At 54.8% G+C, this 23,147-nt stretch overlaps 1 protein-coding gene across 7 annotated transcripts in view; it reads right to left on the reverse strand.

Annotated features, from left to right (window-relative positions):
- The window catches only part of ZNF512B (zinc finger protein 512B), a 35,708-nt gene that overhangs the window by 12,346 nt on the left and 215 nt on the right, over positions 1-23,147 (reverse strand). The window contains exons 1-13 of one of the 7 annotated variants that reach the window (XM_055813949.1): positions 22,495-23,088; positions 18,641-18,763; positions 14,712-14,791; positions 13,807-13,935; positions 13,316-13,488; positions 12,895-13,148; positions 12,045-12,116; positions 9,660-9,794; positions 8,224-8,348; positions 5,664-5,756; positions 4,699-4,797; positions 3,713-4,000; positions 2,891-3,082 (exon numbers count right to left, since the gene is read on the reverse strand). In XM_055813949.1, the coding sequence (XP_055669924.1) occupies positions 2,891-3,082; positions 3,713-4,000; positions 4,699-4,797; positions 5,664-5,756; positions 8,224-8,348; positions 9,660-9,794; positions 12,045-12,116; positions 12,895-13,148; positions 13,316-13,488; positions 13,807-13,935; positions 14,712-14,791; positions 18,641-18,761 (1,761 nt within the window). In that variant the 5' untranslated portion in view covers positions 18,762-18,763; positions 22,495-23,088. Of the gene's footprint in view, positions 1-2,890; positions 3,083-3,712; positions 4,001-4,698; positions 4,798-5,663; positions 5,757-8,223; positions 8,349-9,659; positions 9,795-12,044; positions 12,117-12,894; positions 13,149-13,315; positions 13,489-13,806; positions 13,936-14,711; positions 14,797-18,640; positions 23,092-23,147 lie in introns of those variants that run through there. The other 6 variants (XM_055813948.1, XM_055813947.1, XM_013301159.3 and 3 more) reach the window with 6 other exon arrangements.

Genomic DNA, 23,147 nt, shown 5'->3' on the forward strand with positions numbered 1-23,147 from the left:
AATCCCCTGGTCCTGCCGAGATGGTGCAGAAGCAGTTGAAATCTGCTGCCGATCCCTGACATCCCACCTCTCTCCAGGTCCAAGGCAGTGGCAGAGCAGGGGGTGTCTGTGTGCCTGGCAGTGTACTCCCAACAGCTGGATACGGCCCGTGGGAAAAAAAGAGGTGGTGGCGTGGCATCTCCTCTGGGAACCATCAGTCCTACTGCCCTGGTCACGGTTAACTGGCGCTTGTCCTTCTGCCACTCTGGTGGCTCTGTGTGTCCGCTCCCTTGGAGGGATGGCCATCATGCATGCTCAGCAGGGTGGTGGCACTGGGCCACGGGGATGCTGCCCACTCCTCCGAGCCTCCCACGCTGCCTGGGGCTGGACCTGCCACAGAGCTGTGCTGCCAGCACGGCTGAAGCCAGTTCTGAGGGAAAGGCTATTTTTGGGGCTGTAACAGGGTCAAACTGGGCGCTTGCTGGCATGTTAGAGTCACTTGCAGTTGGGAGTTTTTTTTCCACACCCTGAATTAAAGCAACTTGTAAACGCAGAGCAGTCCTGAGCGATGCAAGATGATGTTCAGCAGAGCAGCACCACGCGTGCTGAAGTCAGCAAGCTCCCACCAGCTTCCCCAGGCAGAACCTACCTCCCACCTCTTTCCAGCATTGCTCGTCGAGAAAAAATGTCATAGACTGAACAGATTATATTTTAGAGTGTTGTCAAGGGAACGTGACAGTCTCACAGCTACACACATTCGCCCACCGCACTGACCTCCCCTGAAATCCATCTGTGCGACACACGGCCAGCACAGCTGGGGAGAGCAGCCCATGCAGGACCCAAGGTCCCGATCCTCCAGCCCAAGAGCCTTGTTTTGCCACCTGGAAGCCGGTCCAGCTCCTCCCTTGCCCACCTTCAATGCAAACCTGCTTCCGCCACCCTCACAGCAATTCTCTTTGTTTTTCTAACACCGAGATGGAGCTCAATTAAACTCTGAACACAAGAAGTCTCATAAAAAAAAAACAAACCACCACAAACAGCATGTCACAGAGCAATTACGCCAGCAGCTGAGACCTTTACGATGCCTCTGTATGTCAGCTTGCACATGGGCCCCTTTGTCCAGGCCTGGGAGTCCTGGCTGCTCCCTCAATTCAAACAGAAAATACCCAAAGTAAGGGGAGCTATTCAAAGAGGAAAGAGAGGAATGCAAGTGCTGAGGCTGGAGGGGGGAGAAGAGAGCACCACACCTCTTCTCCCACAGTATTTGAAATGAAACAGCTACTTTGGGTTTGAATTTTTTATGTTATAAATGCATTGCAGCTGAAGTCATCTGGAAACCAACAATGACAACACCAAGCATTGAGGAAACAAAAAGTTTCCAACCAGTTCTAGACCTAAAACCCCCAGCTCTGCTCCAAGGTGGATGGCAGCACCATGTCCGGATCCCCTTCTGCGCCAGCTGCCTCACCGGGATGCCAAGGCGGGTAAAGAAGATACTGGTTTGTTTGTGTGCTGGTTTTTCATCTGCCCACTGCGTGCAGACTGGGAGCTGAGTCAGGCTGAGCTCCTCCAGGTCTCTGCAGGAGGATGGTGGCACTTCTGCCGAGAACATACACGTGCCAGGACAGTGTGGGACAGGCTGCGGCAGTGGAAAGGCATTTTGGCTGAAGCTTTCCTGGTTTGCCACCCATTTTCCTGGAGCGAGCCACATCACTTCTCTAGGCTGACTCTGGGACTTGGGCTGTTTTCCTGGCTTGAGGCAGGTCCTTTGGGCTGGGGCTCTCCTGCACTCTGCACGCCCACGGCAGAGGCACTGCCACACTCCCTGTGGCAAAGCTTTAACCTGCTGCCCTCTGCTCCTCACTCCGATCTTTACAATGTGCCCAATTATCCCACCCAGGGTGAACTTCAGAGCACTGGACAAGAGATGCCCAGGACTGTTCAGAGCAAGGAAAACAGCTGGTACCTAACCGCAGAGCTACTTGCTCAGGAAACAGGCTGCAGCTTGTGCAGAGACTTGCAGGATGGCTCTGCACTGAGTCCTAGCATGGGCCAAAAAGTATCAACCATAGGATTATAAAACTCTAGCCCCCTCTCATTTCTCACTTTTACACTGAAAAAGTTTATGACTTGCTGCTGCTTCATTCATTATATAGTCCTGAAGGAGCACTCCTGCAGGGAATATCAGCTCTGGGACATTCCCAGGAATCACCACCTCCCACAGCCAGGAGGGATGTTTGATTTAACATGTTACTCCAATGCCTCCATGAAGCTCAAGACCGCCAGGGCACCAGCGTTCACTGCACAGATCCCGCAGCACCAGGCCATGTGTGCACGGCTGCTGGAGACTGCAGGGCTCAGCCCTGCCTCCACGCGCCGGCAACGCTGCAGGCCCTTTACCTCCGGCAAAGCATCTCCCAGAAATTAAGGAAGAGACACAGAAGGGAAGAAATTCCGCCTGGGGCATCTTTGCTCACTGACAGTGCAAGGAAGATGGTTTCAGATCCAACCTCTGCTCTCTTTGTGTGCTCCTCTTGGCTGCCAGCCCTGCTTCACTCCTGAGCACAGACCAGAACTGACCTCCCTCCACAATATCCTCTGGGCTGGACTCTGACCTTTCCACTGCCCACAAAGCACCACCTTTTGCTCCATTTAGACTTGTGTCCTTGCAGCGGCAAGGGCAAAGCCGCCTGCTACCAGGCTTGTACAGAGCCTGCAGACCTCTGCTGGGTGGGCTCTTTAGCAATAAATTTGCCATCACATCTAAGTGATTTAAGGCACAAAAAATGAGACACACGAGCTCTCAGCCAGCTGAGGCCACACTAGCATCCCAGGATCTCTGTGTACAGCTAGTGAAAAAAAAAAAAAAAAAGGAAGAAAAAAAAATAAAAGAGAAGTAAAGGCTTCTCACCCGCTTCGTTTCAGGCACCAGGTCGTCCTTCATCCTCCGCTTGGTCCAATCCTTGGCAAGCTCGTCCTCCGCTATCTCCTGAAGGTGGAAGACGGCTACTTGGGCTGATGTCCGACGGATGCGGCCACTTGGGGTCCTTTCAAAATCTTCTACGGGGCCAGGCTCCGGCTTCACCTCTGGCTCCTCCGAAGGCTGCAACAGTCAGGAAGGGCACAATGAGGGGAGAAGAGGCAAGCTCTCTGGCCCCGGGATGGGCATGTGGGGGCTGGGCTTGCGTTTGTAGACCTGCTTTGTGCAGGCAGAGGCTGCAGAGACACCAGCGTGGCTCTGCACCTGAGCAAGGGAACAAGGGGAGCACCCCTACCTCCCCCTGCCCAGCAGACAGCCATGTGTTAAGACTGACTGTGTCCTTTCGCACTCCCACGTGTAAAAACGTCTCGATTTATTAGAGTTGGGGAGTTATTAGCGTCAGATGCACTGTCATTAGGAATCAACAGAACAGAAAAGGATGCTCCCTAGGGACAGATCCTGCCACCCCAGAACTGGCAAGCAGCCGGCACTTGCTCTCTGCCAAGGGAGCAGCCGGAGCTCTGTGTTTGTTCCCTGCAGAGCATGGATGCAGGGTGGGCTGCAGCACAGCCCTGTGGGCACCAGGGAAGGGAAACGCTGCCAACCACTTCACTCCCGTAAACGCAGCAATTCAGCTTTTCTGGAGGGGTGGAGGAGGCTGCAGCCCATTCCCCACCCCGACACCGCATGGTACAACACACGCGCGTGGTGATGCGAGGGAGAAAACAACATCAGTCCGACATCTGCACCTGCCTTGCCCGGCCCGGCCCTGCCCGGCTCTGTCCTGCCCGCAGGCTCTGCAGCTCTGCAGTCACCCCCAGGGGGGGATGGCCCCACTCCTTGGGCTGTGGAGGCGTCCAGGGGGCTCACCGAGGCCATGTGTTCTGACCGCACATGGTAGTCGTGGCCAGCCTTGGATTTGTACTTCTTGCCACAGTGTGGGCAGCTGAAGACAGGCTTGTCGGCCTCGGCGAGCTGCTTCCCGCACCGCTTCTGGTGGTACTGGTAGCCCATTAGGCTGGAGAAATTGGCCACGCAGCCCTGCGGTGACAGGGAGAAGGGGAGGGTTTTAAGGAGGGCTGGGGCTTCATGCACCCATGTCGAAACAGTCGGGGTGCCATTGCTCCAGGGAGGAACACATCCCAGGGAGACCCCTCCACAGAGCAGCTCCGTCAACCCGTCCCCTCCCAGCGACGGGGGATCGCTGGCCAGCCCCTCTCCCCCAGAGAGCCACACAAAGGCACAACAGCAACGGAGGGGTGGGGGGAGTGGCCCCCACCCCTGGCGCTTCTCGCCCCAACACACCAACAGAGTTCTTGGGAGAGAGGCATGGTGGGCAGTGGGAGGAAGGCATTGGGCAGGCACTGCCTGCAGAGAGTAAAGCATCTGTGGGGACAAACCTCTGCCACACACCTCCATTACCTGGTCGTGACTTGTCTGCAATCGGTTCGCAATTTTACCCTGTGCCCAGGACAGCGCCGGCCGTGCCCCCTCCTGAGCTCAGGAGGCAGAACCTGCCCTTCAGCGCTCCTCAACCTGCCCTATGCCCACCTGCCTGCCGGGATGGCCCGCTGCCGGAGTGCACAGAGCCAGCAGGACAGGGATCGGGATGGCGGTGCTAAGGCGAAAAAAAATCGAGCACATGCCAAGGGATGCCTGGAGAGTGCACGCCCCCCTCTGCATTGGGACTCACTCCTTCCACCTTTCCACAGAACGAGAAACAGGAATTGTTCTCGTACCTCATTGGGACATTTCAGTTTTCCCATCTGCTTTAGCACTTTCCTCAGCCTTTCCCGCTCTTCCTGTTCACCAAGTCCAGCGGTTTCCACAGGAACAGGCTGGAAACAAGGAAGTAACAGAAGCGACAGAGTCAACCATTCACTCATGTCCTCTGTGCCAGGAGTGGGTGGTAAACCTCTGTCTCGCAGGAGCTGCCCTTGCCCAGGGGGAACCTCTTGTTAATGGAGTTGGATCTCCCACTGCTTTACTGCACGCCAATGCCTTCGCTGTTACGTGCCAGATCTGCTCCTGCCTTTCCTGCATTTGCACCCAAAAGGCCAGCTGAGAAACCCAGGAGCAGCTCCTGCACGGAGGATTCACCAGCCAGACTGAAGAGCAGGAGGTTAATGCACAGGTAAAAGACAAGTCACAACTGGTAAGCACGGGACACATAGAAATGTGGTTATGCCTTGCCCCGTTATCTCGGAGATGTACATGACCAGATTATTAAGAACAACATCTAAATTAGTGCCTGCCAGATTTTATTCAGGTAAATTTGTGGCTACTTCTCACATGCACGGTGGAGAGCTGAAGCCTAGATTTTGAGATTTGTGCAAGGCAGAACCTATCAGTCCCAGATTTGCAGGCACAGTTTTGGAGGCAGAGCTTTGCCACTCAAAATTCGCCTCACTGTACTCACTGAATCTTCCCCCATTCTGGGATTTGAAACACTTTTATTTTTTCAGTCCTCTGCTCTACTCCCCAGGATCAACATGAGCCTAACTAGCCACCTGGGAAGGGATGGCTTTCCTTGGCAGGGACGGGGGAAGGCCACCGTCTGCATGAGCAGTATGTGAAATGCTGCAAAGATGGTGTTGTGAATCCTTCCTTTACAAAGACAAAGGAAAGCGGGCTGCTGATTGCTTCGCCTTCTGCAAGACAGAGAGAAACAAGGTGCGAGACAAGAGCAGCCCAGCGCTCTTACCTTGCTGACGTGTTCAGCCATGGTGTGGTAATTCAGCCCAGCCTTGGACTTGAACTGCTTTTTGCAGTGCTGACACTTCAAGGCATCCTGCAGCTGAATGAATTAAAGGCAAGTCACCGTGGAGGCCACAGTCCACCGCTCATTTTCCAAGGGCTGCTGCCGCTTGTCAATAAGCCCCATGGGTAGCTGTTGCTGCAGCAGTACCCGGAGGTGGGACCCAGCAGGCAACGCAGCGTCCCCGTCCCCCATCCCAAGACCAGCCTGTTTCTCTCTGTTGTCCTGGATACTGATATCAAACCCACATGCCCCGTTTTTTTGGAAAACATTCCACTTTGGATGTAGATTTAAAGCCCCACTGGCTGGAAACATCTGGCCCTGGTGTCTTAAGTCTTCCTGTTAAAGGGTTAGGAAAGAGAAGAAGCTTTGATCTACCAATATGTCAGCGGACTGTGCTCTGCAGCCCTATTAACTACAACAGATGCTGGCGTACAATACGCTTTCTGGGCGCCTGGGCTGTTTGAAATTAAGACGCTGCTGGACACGATCACAGCAGAATGCTTCCTGCCTCATACTGCTCTGCTGTTTGACCCAACTTGGCCGCCCGAGTGACTGGGGAGATGCATTAAGTGCACACAGCGACGTACAAGGGGAACTCGCAATGACAGTAACCAGATCATGACTTTTGCTGGGGCAGGTACCAGAATTTATTGACTCAGGAGCTGAACGCTCTGGGAGAGACAGAATGTCCAGACAGGGAGCCAGTGCCTGGATGGCCATGGCTGTTCCTGCTTCTCCGGCCCAGCTGATGCTCCACTTCCCCTTCAATCAAGCCTGGACTAGAGGCTGGAGAGGGAATGAAGATGGAGCTGCAAATCCCTCCTCATCCTGGAACTCCAGGAAAATGAAGAATAAACTCACTGCAGCCAGCTGGGCATGACTCACTTGTACCTGAGCTCCCATCAGTTAATGTTGTTCCAGACCCAAGCGCTTGAACCTAACAAGGTGGATGCTAAAAGCTCCTTACCTCATCAGATACCAACCTCAGCAATTTGGGGTTTACTCCTCCGGTCAACACTGAAGAATGTGCCATGTGTATATTCTAACAAGCCCTCCCACCTGGGATGCTGGAAGGATATACCTGCCCTCTTCTCCTTCAGGCCCGAGCACGTTGCAACTGTCCCCATCCCTTATTTCCTTTCCAAAACCAAAGGGAACAGGGCAGACTGCTTAGTGACAAGCAAGGAATGGAGAAACCGATTTCTGTTGTTTTGTAAGAGTTTCAGGGGCCTGCACATCCTTGCTTCATTGTCCAACTAAGAAATACTTCAGCCAAAGCAGAGAGCAAGCTGCGAGGGTCACTTCTGATGGGGATGACATGTACCTGCACAGCAGCGTCTTGCTAATGATGTGCCAGATGCTCATCTCAGAAGTGAAATGCTGAGAGCTGGACCTGTGGTCACACACCCAGAGCTTGGGGACTGTCCTCCCTGCACCACAGGCTGCTCTGGCAGGGATTCTGTCAAGCACCCCAGCTCCTGGAGTGGCACAGTGAGCCCTGGCAAGGACCGTCCCTCCCAGGGAAGGGTGACGGAACACCCATTCCTCGGGCTGGAGCCCTGATTCCTCAGCTGAACACCCACTGGCCTATTTATAGCAGGGAAGACATGCCTGACTGCTCTGGCAGTGTCGTGCTCGGCAGGCTGTCTGGCCATGCAGCTCACGTGGAGCCTGCCTGGTCTGGGAGATGCTCCAAAGCACAGGAGATATAAGCAGCAATGGCCAAGATCCCCACTCCACTGAAGCCAGGAGGAAGTCAGAGGAGGCAGGACTGCCCAGCATCGATGTAGTAGGGGGGCTGAAAGGGAGAGTAGCCTCCCACTGCTGTATAAATAGCGAGGCAAAAGCTGAGGAAGCATTTACAGAAAATGAATGTGGAATCAAAGCCGAGCCACATATTTTCAAAGCAGGAGGCATCGATCCCACGTTGGCTTTCTGTGGCGATGGCTCTGCACCACGCCAGGTGACAGATGAAGATGTAATCCTGTGCTCTGATGCATGGCGGTGTGGCAGAGAGACAATTTTTCACTGCACCATTACTGAACTCCTGCGTCTTGACAGCCTGCCTGAGCACATCCAAGCTCAGTGTCTCCCCGCGATGTGCTCTCATTCAACCACAATTTATTTGGCCTGACGCAAGGCATGGCACACAGCGAGATCCCACAGCCAGGGCTCTGGAGGAGGCCAAATTAGAGACAACCCCAACAATCTCTCCAGCCTTAAACCCATTCATTTAGTTACCAGAAATACCTGACTCTGCTGGAGACACTGGGGCAAGGGGCCCAGACCACAGAGGGATTCAGAATGGCTGAGAATTAGGTGTCCAAATTCCTCTGAATCGATGTGAGGCAGCCAGCTCTCTGAAGCTGACCAGCAAGAGCTCTATCAAACACAGCCCAAAACTGGTTTTAGGAGCATCAATACACATTTATGAGTGGCACATGTACACATCCTTTCCCCTCCAAAATCCACATGTGCGTGATTGAATAAAGCAAGTCCTTACCTTCTGGCAGACATCCATGTGCTTTTTGAGCCCCACAACAGTCTTTCTGGTTATAACACTGCAGGTTGGACAGGCAACTTCTCCCTTCTCGCTGATCTCCCGCTGCCACTGGTCCTCGGGGTTTGCTGGTGAGGGAGAGGAGAGAGACGTCGCACCGAGCTGCAGAGACCACACGGCCTGCCTGGGCTGCTGGGCACGACAGCCCTGTCGTAAACCTTGATTTGCTACGTTGAAAAGCACTGAAGTGGGAAAAGTTCTTGATGTTAAAACCAGGTGTGCCATCCCGGGCATGGGTCAAGCCAAAACCAGACACAAACCACACAGGCACCTGCAGCTCTGCCTACCCCACAGCTGCCTGAGCGAACTGGGTCACTGGGCCACTTTGCATGGAGCTAGCTGACCTGCTGGCAGTTCATAGGGAAAAGGAAGTCTGCCTTCCCAACCCCACTGGTATCTTGTGCACTGGGAGATACCCCACGTGGAATAACTTGCCCCGGCCAAATGAAACAATTAGCAGGAATGAAACAAAGGTGAGCATCTCGGCTCCATCTGGATGTGTGCCTGGAAAACTTCCCTGGCAATCCTCTTTCCCAGCAGACACACAGACAGCTAGGGGAGTGCTAGCTTCCAGGCATCTGTTTATTTGAATGGCTGCGACTGGCTAAAAATCCACCCAAAATAAGAGATACGTGGGGCCAAAACCTGCTCTCAGGTCCAGAGTTCACACCACACTCTCAGCGGAACAGTGCTGGGCTTCCAGCAAGGGAAGTCCGGTCCGAATAAAAACTGCCAAATCTGTTTATTTGGATGCTTTTGCATGGCTGTGAGATCAGAGTCATTTATTTGAATTTGAAAGCAGTGCAAGGCACTGCAGCTGTGTTTATCTTGCACATCCTGCGTTCCTCCTGCTGTCAGAGCTCCCAGTGAAAGTCAGCAACCTGCACTAGGGTGTAAGCTGCTCCTTGGAGGCTTCGGGAAGACATAATCACACCCAGAGGTATGCACTGGCATCATTCATGGAGATTATGTTAGAAAAATGTCATCACCCCAGACATCGACCCAAACTGTGGTCACAGTGAAGCCAGGGGGAACCAGGATTTGGCTATCAACTCCCAATACTAGCAGCGGTCTGTCCCGGCAGTGAAGCCAAGGTAAGGAATCCCCCTTTCAGGGTATCAGTTGTGCCTGCACCAATATTTTAGGAGCAGTAGTTGTTCCTACATCTGAGCTACACCTCAAAAGCTGTGTGCTCCTACTGCTGATTTTGTGCTGCTGCTGCTTGCAAACCTGCTAGAAAACAGCTCGCCGGGCCAGGAGGGGTGTGGAACCACAGGCGGTGGGTGAAGTGGGGACTGTGCAGGCTTGGAGCAGAACAGAGGATAAGCAGCTAAGCTGCACCCAGAGTTGCTGCTTGTGCTTTGCCTCCACCAGCTCACCTGCTGGTAGATGTACAGCTGTTTCCTTCTTCACACCAGCTCCTGGAGGTTTCTTTTTCAGCTCCTCTGTGTTGGTGTTACCCTCTAACTTCTTGGCTCGATGAGCTTTCGCTTTGTCCTCTGCTTTAACAAGACCTGTAGAGGTAGAGAGGATTTTTTTATTTGGTACTTGCTTTAATACCCTCAGACCAACTTGCATGTAGCAGGTAAAAAATCTCTACCTCTAACCCAGGGACGCTGAGCTGGCTGTAGGTCTGCCACAGCTGTATGTGTAAGATCAGCTCTGTAATTATGACAAGCAATATCATAACAGCTTGTGGTGTTTTATAAACAGAATCTCTTCCCCCAACCCAGACAGTTTATGAACTATGGAAATGCCATGGCAAAGCAGGGCAGGATGCTTCTAGCCAGGCAGACTGTGGGAAAGGCAGGCTGGGGTGAAAGCAAAAAAGCATTTTGCAAGAAAGTGAAAAGGGGAACTGGAACAGCAAACTCGGGGTATAAAAGTGGCGTTCTTGCTGATGCTCCTGCATCAGAAAGGCTTTCTAACCGCTTGGGCCAATGAACTGGGGTTCCCCTTAGAAAACCGGGCAAACTTTGGGATCCCGGACACCAGATCCCACAGGACCTTTCATCCCTGGATCTGTATGATGACATACCATCATCACCACAACGAACACAGGTCTTTCCAGGGACTGCTGGGTGCTGGGAAGGGTCAGGAAACAGGAGGAGAGATGGGGTGACTGGGTGACAGGCACATGGGGAGCAGCTACCCTGGGTGGCTGGTGACTGTCACCAAGCCTGCCTGCAAAGTGGCGAGGAAATTGAAGCCAGGACTCTCCGTGCAGGCAGAGTGCCAGGCTCTCAGCCAGCTTCTCCCAAACACATCCATCCTCCCACCTTGTCTGTGCCTCACCCCCGCACACTTGCACCAGCAAAGCGTGTGCTTCCCATTCAGCCTGTTAAATAGATCGCTGCTGACCACTGAAGCTCCTCCCTGCACTGAGCAGGCCAAGCGAGCACATGCTGAAGCGAGCACATGCCGAGAGCATGCCAGCAGCAGCGATGCGCCCGAGTCCCCTCTGTCACGCAGAATCTCTCGGCAGTTCCTGGGCTGAGGTAAGAAATGGAAAACCTGACTTGTAAACGATGCTTTGGAAAGGCTGGCAAACAGAGGAGGGGGCTCTGCCCCGGGTCCACACCCTCCCTGTGCTTCCACAGAAGGTGCTGGAGGCAACATGGTGAATGCCAGGGTCAGATCCACACCTGCCCCACGAGGGTCCACGTCCCCCTGAACTTCTGGGTTGTGACCCTTGCAAAGCCAGGGTCTGAATGGAGGCAAGCACCCCGTGACGGGCTGGTGTCACCTTGTTTTTGGGGAGCCAATTGCCACATTGAGCCCAGGGGATGTAGGCAAAGCCTGCCTGATCTTCAGTCTCCATCTGAGGCAGCAGGTCACCAGGGGCACCAGTTATATTCTCAAGGAACTCACAGATGTTTCAGCCTACGGCAGTGCCTCTGTGGGGAAGTTAAGGGAAACAATCCCGACTTCCCAGGAGCCAGGGGAAAGGAAATTGCAGATACCACACTGAGCCTGCCCTTCAGGAAGTGTGTAACTCCTTCAAAGCCACCAGTGCCTCTCCCTGAGCGCCCCTTGTACTAGAAGGTGCTGCCTCCTGCAGCGCCTGGAAATCTGCTTTTTATGTCCCTGATAAAATGTATTTCATAGCCAGTATGAATCCAGTTGCTCTCACACCGGGGATACTCCAGGTTTCTTCCCTCCTTTCCAGCCCAATTGGGTGTATTTACAGAGCATGACCACAGTCCCACTCACTCCTGCTTTGCCAGGCTGAAGCAGCCAACTCGTGAACCTCCTCTCAGAAAACATCCCAGTAACGCATCTCTTTTCCCCTGAATTCATTTTCTTGAATGTGGGCGACCAGCATTGGAGACAGTCTGAGGGATGGATGCGTCATCCAGCCTTTCTACGCAGCAGAAATCCTCCTTGACGCCATTGGAAATACTGTGACATCCCTGGATGGTGGGATGACGATAAGATGACGTTTCTCATGTCTTGCTTGTGCCAGCAGCTCGTTACTCTTGTGTCACAGCTGGACATACCTGGATCCTTTCCTCTCTTCTCTCATTTCCCAGCGACAGGTTCCCAAGCAGAGCAGACAGGGTGGTTCTCAGTGCCAGCTCTGCTGCTGCCTTTCACTGCCTTTATGACACGCTTATGGTAAAAGGCACCAGCTCCTCCAGTGTGATATCCCCAGGCTGCAGGTGGCTGCCATGCATCTCCACCACAGAGAGGGCTCTTGGGGCCTCACATGCCCCAGGGAGAAGCTACAACCCTGCAGGTGACCAGAGTTGTCCCTGTATTACCTTTCAGTCCAAACGTCCCCGAGATGGACGGCTGCTCCCCCGTAAATTTCTTAGGAGTTTTCTGTTTCCTTCCTGACTCAAAAGAGAGAAACAGAGAGAGATTTGGTCAAATAACTGTACTGCCAGGGGGCCTTCACCAGTCCCAGGGCATGAGGTGGGCACACGCTCCGTGTCAGGAGTGGATCACCTTGAGGAGCCTTTTACCAGTGTGAAATACAGGGGCTGTCAAATGAAGCACCCGCCCACCAAACAGTAACAAGATGCTGCTTCCCACTCCAAAAATACAGGAGAGATAACGGTATCCAGGGCTAATTCAATGAGTGGAAGTGGTGTCTCTGTCTAATGCCAAAAACTGCGTGGTTTCCACAGTCTCAGCAGCTAAGGTGGCTGGTGGTGGTTCGCTTTGGTCCTGCAAGCAGTGTAAACCCATGCCACAATGGGGACAACCATGGTCCTGCCTGCCAGCCCTGCAGTAAAGGGGCAGAGTGCGCCTCCTGACCCTGTCCCAATCCTCCAGGAAAATGGGTTTGCCAGAACGACCCTAGTTTAAACTGCCACACTCGGTGAGGACAGATGGGCTGCCACAGCAGCCTGCTGTGCTGCAGGGAACTCAATCCATTGCCAGTCCTATAGGTCCTATAGAAATACCTCTACCACAGCTACAACTGGTTTTTAACTCCCAGTGGAGCTGCAAGAAACTGGGGGGGGCAAATTATCAGGATGCTGAAACAAGGCTTGGATGTACATTCAGAGAGACACTTGCAGCAGCGCTGGCTGGTGCGGAGCCCCTTCCTGCGGGACACCCCTCTCTGGGCTCCTGAACCAGCACAGCCCCAGGCTCTAATCTTACTGTGCTTCATCCTCTCGGGGTCTTCCTCCTGCAGAGAGGCCTGGCTGCCCCGCTGCTGCACAGCATCCTTGCCGCTCGAAGACTTCGCCGTGGGGGTGGCGGCTGCCATTGCCTCAGCTGCTGCGATCTGAAACTCCTTGCTCTCCCGGCTCTCCGCCAGGCACTCGCCATTCTCGGCGTGGTCCTGGGCCGCAGCTTTTTCCGTCTTTGCCTGTTTGGGATGGATGGTGGGGCAAGCTGAACTCTCAGCAGCTCTAGGGCAAAGCACAGAGGGCTTGTTTAAAGAGGGGTTGTTAGACAAATGTCCTGACACCTCTCCCCCCTCGCCAGCCCAGATCGTGGGAATGGAGGCGGGCACATTCCCCCTCTCCCAGCCATCCCTACACCACCACCACCACACAGCCCAGCCACAGCCTGCTACCTTTTCTTGCCACTGCTCTTTCCAATGGCCTTCGGCACTTTGTTTTCTGCTTTGCTGGTTGGCACTGGCCGGTCCAAGTGATTCCAGAGCCGATGCTTTTCTAGCTGGGTTTTGGAGGTGAAGGCAGCTTCGCAGTACGAGCACGAATACGTCAGCTTCTCTGAGATTGCACCCTGTGTGGAGCAGGCATGCAGACATTAGACCACAAAAGGGACAGGCTTTTTCTGACACAGGCAAGAAGACAAACTGTATGTAATCCCTTCTGCCTCTCCGAAGAGTTACCAATGGTCCACAATCCAACCAGGCCAGACCTTACACTGAGCTGGAGGGACCCAGCTCCGCTCATACATACCCATGAACCATCCCTGGCCCATCTGTGCCCTCCCCATTTTATTCTCCTGGGGTTTGACACCTGAGAGGGGCTTTACCCTGTAGATGGTAACGTAAGAGCTGGCCACTGGGGAGGACAGACAGCCCTCCAGTCTCCTTACCCCTTGGCAGCGTTGATAGTGGTACTTCAAACCATAAATGCTGGGGAACTCCAGCCAGCAGCCTGAATTGGGACATTTCACCCTGGAGTGGGCTTTGAATTCGTCCTTCCACTGGTTCATCAGGGGGAGCTGGGAACAGGAGTGACAACAGGTATAGCTAAGCGAAGACCCACTGCATGCCCATGTGAGTGCCAGCGCATCCCGAGGGGGCCACATGGGACCTCCGATTATTCCTGTTCACCCCTTCCCAGCAGGCAGCTGCAAAGTGGACCCCAGGGCCGTGCTTCAGTGCAGCGGTGCTCCCCACAGCAAGAGGTGCTGGGACAGCCTCTGCAGGCTCTACAGGCTAATGATTCCTTCTGAGAATTTCCCTTGCTGTGCCTCCCAGAGCACACACGTGCTCCCGGTGAGGCTGGGGAATAAATCAGGCCAGAAGTCACCTGGGTGATTTAATCACCTCACATTTCATCTAGTCAGTAAATCACCCCATGCCCATGCTCTCATGACAAACTGCTCTGTGTGTTGTCCCCGCTACCATGCAGGAATTAAACTGCACAACTCCATGGGGAATAAATCATCCCTTTGCCGGTGCTGCCAGATCATTAGCCAAACCTGTCCTGGCTGTGAAAGAATCCAGCTCATCTGGGCATGGCCTCAGCAAGGGGAGGCTGGAGGAGGGTACTGTTCCCTAACCAGGGTTTCAGAGGATGCTGCATGGAGGGGATTGACAGGCCAAGATCTTGCCAAGCCCAAGACAAGGCTGGTCTGAAGATTAAACCACCAGGAAGGCAGGTTTAACCCTGGAGCGGGGCTGGCTGGAGCACGCAGCACAGCAAGACGCAGAGGGCAAGTCAGAGGGAGCGAGGCAGGGAGGGCATCAGGGATCAGAGCGTGTGGGGTCTTACGGGGATGTCTTTCAGCGCCTGGTTCTCGGCCTTGGGTCGTCCTTTCTTCCTGCCCTCAGTTCTGTCACTGGTTGCATTTCCTGCAAACAGATGCAGTGCACGTCACCCGCCGTCTGGCCAGCCGTGCCAGAGGAGCCGCTGTCCCGGCAGTCCTGCTGCCTGGCCCCCGCCTCCCCCCACCCGGCTGGCTCCCTCGCTCCACACAGGGTCTGCCTCCACCCTGGCAAGGACAGAGATTCCCCTTTGGAAGGCAACGCCAGCTACCCTGCAATTCAGTGCACAGCCCCTACACCTGCAGATATGTGCACGGAGACGGCTGCTTCTCCTGGTGTCTGCTGATCCCTCTCCTTTCATTTACACGGAGTGGTCTGAGCACAGCTGGGGCTTGCCTTGGAAAACTGACATTCTGCTTGGGTTGGAAGAAATCTTTCAACAACTATGCTACTTAGCAAAAGAAATCTGCGTCTGGGTCGGCACGCTGGGCCTTGCGTAGGCTGTCCAGCACAGAAATCCCCCATGCTCTTTGCTCAGCCAGCGTGGCTGAGCAGCCCCAGGGCTCGAGGAAGACACTGGCCCAGGAGATGTGTTGAGCCCATGGGGAGCAGCAGGGATAGGGATGGCTGGGAGGCAAGGAAGGGCAAGTCAGTGCTTGGGAGACTTGGGTGGGGAGGAGAAGCCATGGGAACACCTTCATGAGGGATGACAGCTCTGTGTGTGCTCAGAGAAGACTCTTGAGGCGTCCCAAGCACGAGCTGAATGCTAGCAGAGCAGGAACGTGCCCAGTTCAACCAGACACCACAACCAGGAGATACTAAGAAGCCCCTGTTGTTGTGTGGTGGGGCACACCAAATACAAGCACGCTAAACTGCCAAGCCCCAGACCAGACACTTTGGCTCACAACGGCAGCAAACTCCCCAATTTCACCTAATTCACACCCAAAATGGATTGTGCAAAGCGGGGGCTGAGGACAGTTCACCAAATCAATCCACTTTCACATCCAACCTCCCATCACTCCAAGCAGGAGCCGAGCATCCTGGTCACCCCGCGGGTCTGGAGAGCCTTGGCAAGACTCCGCTCCCTTTGCACAGCGCCGTCCCCCCAGAGCTCTGCACTCCTGGCAGGCCTTGAGCTGCATTTTGAGGGCTAACCTGTAATTTTAAGTGATGCTGGAGTCAGTGTAAGCCAAAACCAAACTGGACAGATGTGAGCAGCCAACGGGAAAAGCAGTGTACCAAAAACTGAGACTGAGATCTGTGAGGGCTTAATGAAAGCGGCTGGGAATAAAAGCCACTTGCTACGAGAACAGAAACAAGTCAAAAAGCATCCCTGAGAAGAAAACCCAAAACAGTTACAACAGGAGAACTGAGATTAAAAAAGCTAAACTGAATCTGTAAAACGCCCTTCTCTGGTGAAAATCAGGTAAGAATAAGAGGCTGGAAGCCGAGCCAGCAATCCCTCTAGTTCCTGAGAAACTGAAGCTCAGCTCCAAGCCTGGCACTGGCTGTACTCAGAAGCCAATCCAGGATTTTTTTGGAACAAGGGAGATCAAACAGAAAGCCAACCAGTTACCTACAAAGGCACTGCCAAAACCACACACCCTCTCCCTTTTCATGCCTTCTTCCCCAGCAGCCAGGGGTAAAATAGTGAACAAGACAGTTGGCTCATTTATTTCCAGTTGCCTGAAGTGATGCCAGCCGGTTTGCTCCACTTGGATACCCATAAAAGCATCCACTGGCGATGTACCATCCTTTGGGAATCCCTCTAGCCCAGGTGGCCTCATCTGCAAAAGGTGGTGACCTCTACGGACTACAAGAGAAAGTCCAAAAAAAGCCACTTACACCCCCCAGCCCCCGCAAGGCAGCCTCTAAGCTGTCCCTAAAACACCCCGTTCAGTTTGGATTCCTACCTGCCTGGCTCCTGCCCCGAAATGGCTCATTGTCCTAAAGAGAGTGGAGGGGTTTGCAAGCTTGGCCCCAAACCATGCTAGTTCTGGAGCAATAGTGATCCAGAACTTTCAAAGTTCTCAGTGAGTGCCCAAGAACGATGTCTGTGCATCACAGTTTCCCTCTGCATTTTGTATTTTCTCCAATGCTCCCACACACACACTCAGACCAGGCTTTTCCTCCACACTTCAGGTAAGCGAGGGCCTCCCCCTGCACATGAAACGGAGCTACAGCTCTTGCACATCAAGGGACTGCAGGAGCTGGGAGTTTATGAAAAAAACCCAAATTATGCAGAACTTGAAGCGAAAGCTCACAACACTGCAGTTACCTGCTCATTACTCTCCTTGGTTTTCACTTTTTCTCCTAAACACTTCAAAATATTCCAAATTTGAAGTGTTCCACAACAGCACGTCCCTGCCCCTCCAGGCAGCTGTCCCCGGCACCCCAGCATGTCTGGTGTCACGGCTCGCGCAGAAGCTTGAGCAAAAAAAGCTCTCCTCTCCTTTTCACAACTTGCACAAGTTTCAAAACTTTAGGCAATGTTTCGTGCCAAACACAAGAGCTCCCAGTCCAGCCACCCCTTATTCAACTGCTGGCTGGGGACAGCGAGAACAGCGATGGGAGGAGCAGAAAATACATGTCCTCTCCCGACACCTCACTCCTGGCTACCAGCTGCTGTCTGTGTGAAACCCTGACCCTTACAGGCACCTGCAGGAGACACAAACCTGACAGTGCTCAGCCTTACGGCTGGTACCGTGGCTGGGCACCTCTGCAGCAGGTTACTGCAGTTTTAGGCTAAATCAGCCAGGTGAAAACATCATGCTCTTCAGAAACAGGGACTGGAGGTGGCCTGCCAATAGACTCGAGGCTTCCCTGGACTAAGACCTGGCTTGGAAGGGATGCTGCATGCGCCAGCCGGGCTGCTGCATCTGAGGGAGGCCAGCAAAGCGACTGCAGGAGGCCCCTGTCTTCACCCCCAAGAAGTGAACCCTGGCGGACATTTCCACCTCCAGCACTTTCCCAGGGAAAGCAATGAAATACCTTCATCACAGAGTGTCCTTTACTCCATCACTTTCAGTCCACCTAAACTGAAGGAAGGGAAAAAAAGAAAAAAAAAGGGCTTTTCTACTTTAGAAGGTGCTGATAAGATGTGGCGCAAGGAAAACCACTCTCCTGAACACAGGTATGTTCATACTGCGGACAGCTGGAGCTCATTCCCCTTAGCAGTAAGTTACACTCCTCTACGAGCAATTACGGCTTCAGCGCCCTCAGGGGAAGAGTGGCATTTGGGAAATATTTAGTGCACAAGCATTTCCCCGCCAGGCCACTGATTTTGGGTGCCAGGTCTGAGATACACCTCTGAAGTCTGATGCTCGCCCCGGGTGCGGGCATCCCTCAGCACCCAGGGCTGCCGTTAGCAAGGTAAAGGCAGCGAAAGCCCCTCCGCACCCACAGAGGGGATCTCCCAGCATAAGCACACAGGAGAAAAACAATCTCCTTGGGCCTGGAGATTCCTGGATAGAGAAATCAGCTATCCATCAGAGTGACAGCCCTTAGCAAGCGGGTCCCCTGGGGCTCGTATGCTTGCAAGCCTCCATCCCGGGGGCTGCGACACGGGAGACAGCAGATGGTCTGAACTCATTTAAGCCTTTCCATCCTTTGATGTAACACTTAGCTACCAACACGATAAATAGGCGGCGAGACACCCATCTCGTTAAGCCAGACGCACGCCTCGCGAAAGGGAGAGACCATCTCCATCCCTCCCCTCCAATTCCCAGGAATCGGCTCGCTGCAGCTCCAAGGGCCTGGGGCTTTTTTTGCCCAGCACAGCCCTCACCAGTGGGTCGAAGTGAGGAGCAGAGGTATGTTGAGACTCGGTGCACTCACAACCCCCCCATTTTGGCAGCTGCCCCCCAGCCCCCCCCCACCCAGGTTCATCCCCCCTGCCCCATCCAGCTCTGCAGAAACTAAAAACCAGTTCCTTACCGAGCTTGGGCAGCTCTGCCGGTGGGTTTATCCTTGTCTCTGTCCTGCTTTCTTTGCTGGCAGCGGGTTTGTTAGAGCCTGCAGTTTTCCTTCCACCTTTAAAGGTATAGGAATCCGCCATCTCTGAAAGAAGCAGGGGAAGCGTTAAAATTCACTCCTCGGAGCCAGGAGCAACACATGCTGAAAGCAAGGAGAGCTGCTGAGGAGGAAGGGAAATTAAAAAACTATCATGCAGCTTAAAGGTTCCCACAAAGAGAATAAACGGGACGTGCTTCCGAGTATTTGTTCTACGGTCGAGCAACACCATGGACATGGCTGAAAAGCTGCTTTCATTATATGCTGGTTTCCCCCTCCACATATAACTGCAAAGACTTTATTAAAAATTATGGGCTGACTTTGCCCAGAGAAGTAGCGAATAAATGGCTTTTCCTCTTCGTTTATTTCTCTGCTTTCATTTAAGACACCAAAAGAAAAAAAAATAGTGAGTTTTAATGAACAGATGTAGTGATAAATTTCCAATTTTCCTTATTAATGGGAAACTGTTATAAACTGAGAATTGTTAATGTTATCTGAATTTTCCGTATTAATAATTCAATTTGGCTTCTCTATAAATAATGAACGTGAGGAATTATCGCAGAAGGTCCAATCTCACTCCTGACGGAAGCCGGTAGCAGGACACCCCTCCACGTCAGCGGTGCCAGGAGGAAGCCCATGGTGCGGCTGGCTCTGCCCTGGTTGGTTTCAAGCACCTTCCTCCCCTCCTGACAGCACAAAGACACATCTGAGGACAGCAGCTGCATCGGGAGATGCAGCTAGGCTAAAGGTGTCCTCCACAACAAGAGCATCAGGCCCCTGGGAGGTGATTCCCTGGACCACCACGGCCTTGAGACCCTGGTCGGGATATGATGCTGATCCTCAGCCAGGTACTGGCAGCGTGACTGAAGGAAGTGCCAAATGGTGCTTTCTTCACTTTTGCTCAACACTTCTCTCCCACACACACAGGTTTTTTAAAACACATTTGACGCGTCACTCCCAATTCCTCCCATGAGATCACGTCCAGCATCGCTTAACTCAATGGAGTTGATGCCCTGAGCATCCAGACTCATCCCTCCCATCCTGGCGCCCAGAGACAGCAAAGGTCTGGGGAAGCATCTCCCGTGTGCCCAGATCGCTGGCCAGGCCATCGACACATGGGACACAAGGGCCCAACAGCCCTGTCTGAGGCGTCCCCAGGGACTTTCCATGCAGCACTGGGCACCGTGCATCACATGCAGCCCAGATGCTCCGTGAAGAACTGGCAAAAGCTTCCGGCTTGTGTTCGGCTGGTGACACATATGTGGTTGTTTGCATAGACACAAAGGTTAATCGGATCAAGTGAGAAATTCCAGCCTTGGCAACAGGTTCTCTAGCATTTGGTGCTGAGCACAGGGATCGTTTATTCAGCTAATTTGGGCTCTTTTGGTGGGAGACCTTGGTAGGAGCTGCAGCCTGACTGCCTGTGGCTCCACTCCTTCCCAGAGACAGCTGGTCTCCAGAACAGATGGGGGTCCCTGCAGCCCCTTCCCAAATCACAGCTCCATTCTCACCCACGCAGGCACTGCTACTGTCCCAGATCCGCCAGGAACAAACTTGCCAGTCCCCTTCCTCCCTGTGCTGCCTCCTGGCACCTCTGAGCAATACCCAGGCGAGTTGCTCAAAGGAAAAAAAAAAGGGGGAGGGGGAAGACTCACGAAAGACTAGTGAACGGAAAACTAAAGACTACAAGATCTCTGTGCTTTATAATGTGAAAACCAAGGGGAAACCCACCCAGCTAACACATTTACCCAACCAGGGCTAGCACCAATGCAACCGTGCCATGGCTTTGCCCCCTGGGCCGGCACATCCCAGCGGGAGGGGAGGGAGGGCCAGCGCTGGGGCGAAGGCTGAGCAGGGCCTCCCACACCAAAGAGCGACCACCAGCACACTTGCACCCCGAGCAGCAAGATACCCCGATGCAGGCAGGCAGGGCTGCTGTCAGATGGGCTACAGAGCACAAAACCTCCGTGCCCGCCTCGCTAGGCAGCTCAAGGACGACTTGCAAAGACTGACAGGCAGGGCAGACCCCGCTGTTGGCCAAGGTGCCCACCTCCTGCGCCCTGGACCCCCCATGGCAGCGCACACCAAACCATGGGAGCTGGGACGGTACCGAGCACCACCCTGCAATGCTCCAATCCCAAAACCACTGCAACATTCCAGGTGCCCAGCTCAGTCTTGCTCCCACAGCTCGACACTCCTCATTCCTCTTAACTCATTCATCCCCTCAAAGGGACCCTTTCTGGCCAGCTTAAGAGGTTTTGAAGGCCTTTTTGTTTTTCCACACCAAATACTTCTTTGAGTCCTCTTCCCTTCTTATTTTTCGGCTAAATGAAAAATAAAAATCCCATAAGCCACTTAGCGAGAGCCAAATTCTGCTCCCTGGCCACCGATACAACCCCAGGGATCCCAGAGGAATTGCCCCGGAGCCAGAGAGCAAAAATCAGTCCATTGTTGGTAGTTGTTCTTTTTTTGTAATGTCCAAACTTCTCACTCATTTTTGAGTTACACACGCTGAAACCCGGCAACAGCCCACACCCTTCCATGCTTTCGTTATGTTTTTGGTGACAACCCTTTTGCAACAGGCAGTGGGAGGAAAAGACTTTGGCGGGTCCTGCCTGCGAGCGGGGCTAGGATGTGGTACAGGAAGGTTGGGATTGGCAGCATCTTTGCTGATGAAGCCTCCAGCTCTTTTTAGTTAACTTTTTAGAAGTTCGTGGCAGCATTTTTGAAGTGTCCAACTCCAATTCCAGAAAAAAAAATCCCGTGTCAACACAGGAGCCAGCATGGGATGAGCAGAGGCCAAGTCGGTGGTGCCAGGAGCAGGGGTGAGGAGGAAGCCCGCGGCTGCGGGAAGGGGGGAGCGAAGCCTGGGAGCCCACCATGCCAAAGGCACCGCTCCCGAGCCACTGGCAGCTCTGCCCGGCCAGCACAGCCACACGCTCCTCTGCCGGCTTTGACAAGGGACAGCAACGTCCCAGCCACTCGCAGCCCCAGCAGGCTCCTTCCCTCCGGGACAGATCCCTCCCGTGGAGCTGTTGGGCTCTGCGGGCTGGGCACAGCCTGGAAACTGGGCATGAACTGGAAAAGGGGGAATAACTCCACATATAAATGCCCGTCTGTGACATTGGATTAGGTCCGTGGGAGCACGCGTGCAGCCAGGGATGGCCTCTCAGCCCCATGGTGTCCTTATGGCTACAAGGGGGAATGTCACCTGCGGCTCCTGACCACAAACTCTCCCGCCAGGATTCCAGCCCCAGCCCCAGTGCTATGGACGCACCGTGCTGCACGCCAGCCAGCTCCATCACCCATCGACCCGCTCATCAGTTACCAACGGCTCCAGATGTAGGCAATGCCAAAAAGGCGAGCGAGCCGCCTGCTCCCGGCCCGCGGTGCCCGGGCATGAACGGCGTGCCAGGCAGGCTGCCGGCAGAGATGCCATGAGGCCAGTGCAGGTGACAAACACTGAAGGGCACCGCCGCCACTGCCCGAGGAGCCACGCTGCCTCCCACCGACTCCAGGCCAAACCAGAGCCGCAGCCACACACTCGGAGAAACTTCCCAGGAAGGAAGATGAGGAAACGGCGGGAAAGACTTCCTCGGGAGGAAGCGGAACTGCCCTCGCTGGAGGATTCCCGGAGAGGGAAGCACGTGGCAGGTGAAGCCCCACGACCCGCTGCGTGCCCAGGCCGGGCGCGTGGCTGGGGGGACATCGTGCAGCACAGCCCCGCGCCATCGCCAGCCCGGGGCAGCCGGGTGGCTCTCCTGGGGGGAAGGACTCACCCCGCGGCACAAGGCCCCGTGCTCCGGCCGCCCAGCGGGCTCCGGGTGTGGGCGAGGCGTTTCGGCGCTGTGAGGCTTCTGTCCCGAGCACGTTAGCTGTCCCCTGTCCCTGTCGTCCCCCCCCCGAGACACAGCAGCCAAGGGGAGAAGCCCCTGCTCACGCCTGGTGGGCAGCGAGGCCTCGCCATGCCGAGGCAGGCACCCAGGCGGGCACCGGGGCACCCCCCCCCGGGCATCCCCGGGGCCGAGCGGGACCTCAGCCCCGCCTGGTGCTGCTGTCACCCCGCCGCGCCGGCCCCAGCCCCTCGGCCGCGCCACCTCGCTGTCACCCCCGCTCCCGCCACCGTGCGGGCTGGGCCGCCCCGGGCCCGCCACCCCCCGGGCCCGAGCGGGGGCCGCCGTGCCGCCCCCCGGCCTGCCGCCGCCCCGGGCCCGGCCGCCCCATCGCCGGGAGCCGGCCGGAGCTCGCCGCCCGCCGCTCGGGGCCCGCCGAGGAGGGCCCGGCCGGGCCGCGCCGCCGGGAGGGGAAGAGCGAGCGGCAAAATGGCGACGCGGCGGCGGGCGGAGCGGAGCTGGGGCGCGGGGCCGGGGGGTGCGGGTGTCCCCGCCGCGGCGGCGGGCCGGGGGGGCCGCGCCGGGCCCGCGGCTCGGTG

The sequence above is a fragment of the Falco peregrinus genome, chromosome 9, assembly GCF_023634155.1.
Source record: "Falco peregrinus isolate bFalPer1 chromosome 9, bFalPer1.pri, whole genome shotgun sequence".
Taxonomy (NCBI): Eukaryota; Metazoa; Chordata; class Aves; order Falconiformes; family Falconidae; genus Falco; species Falco peregrinus.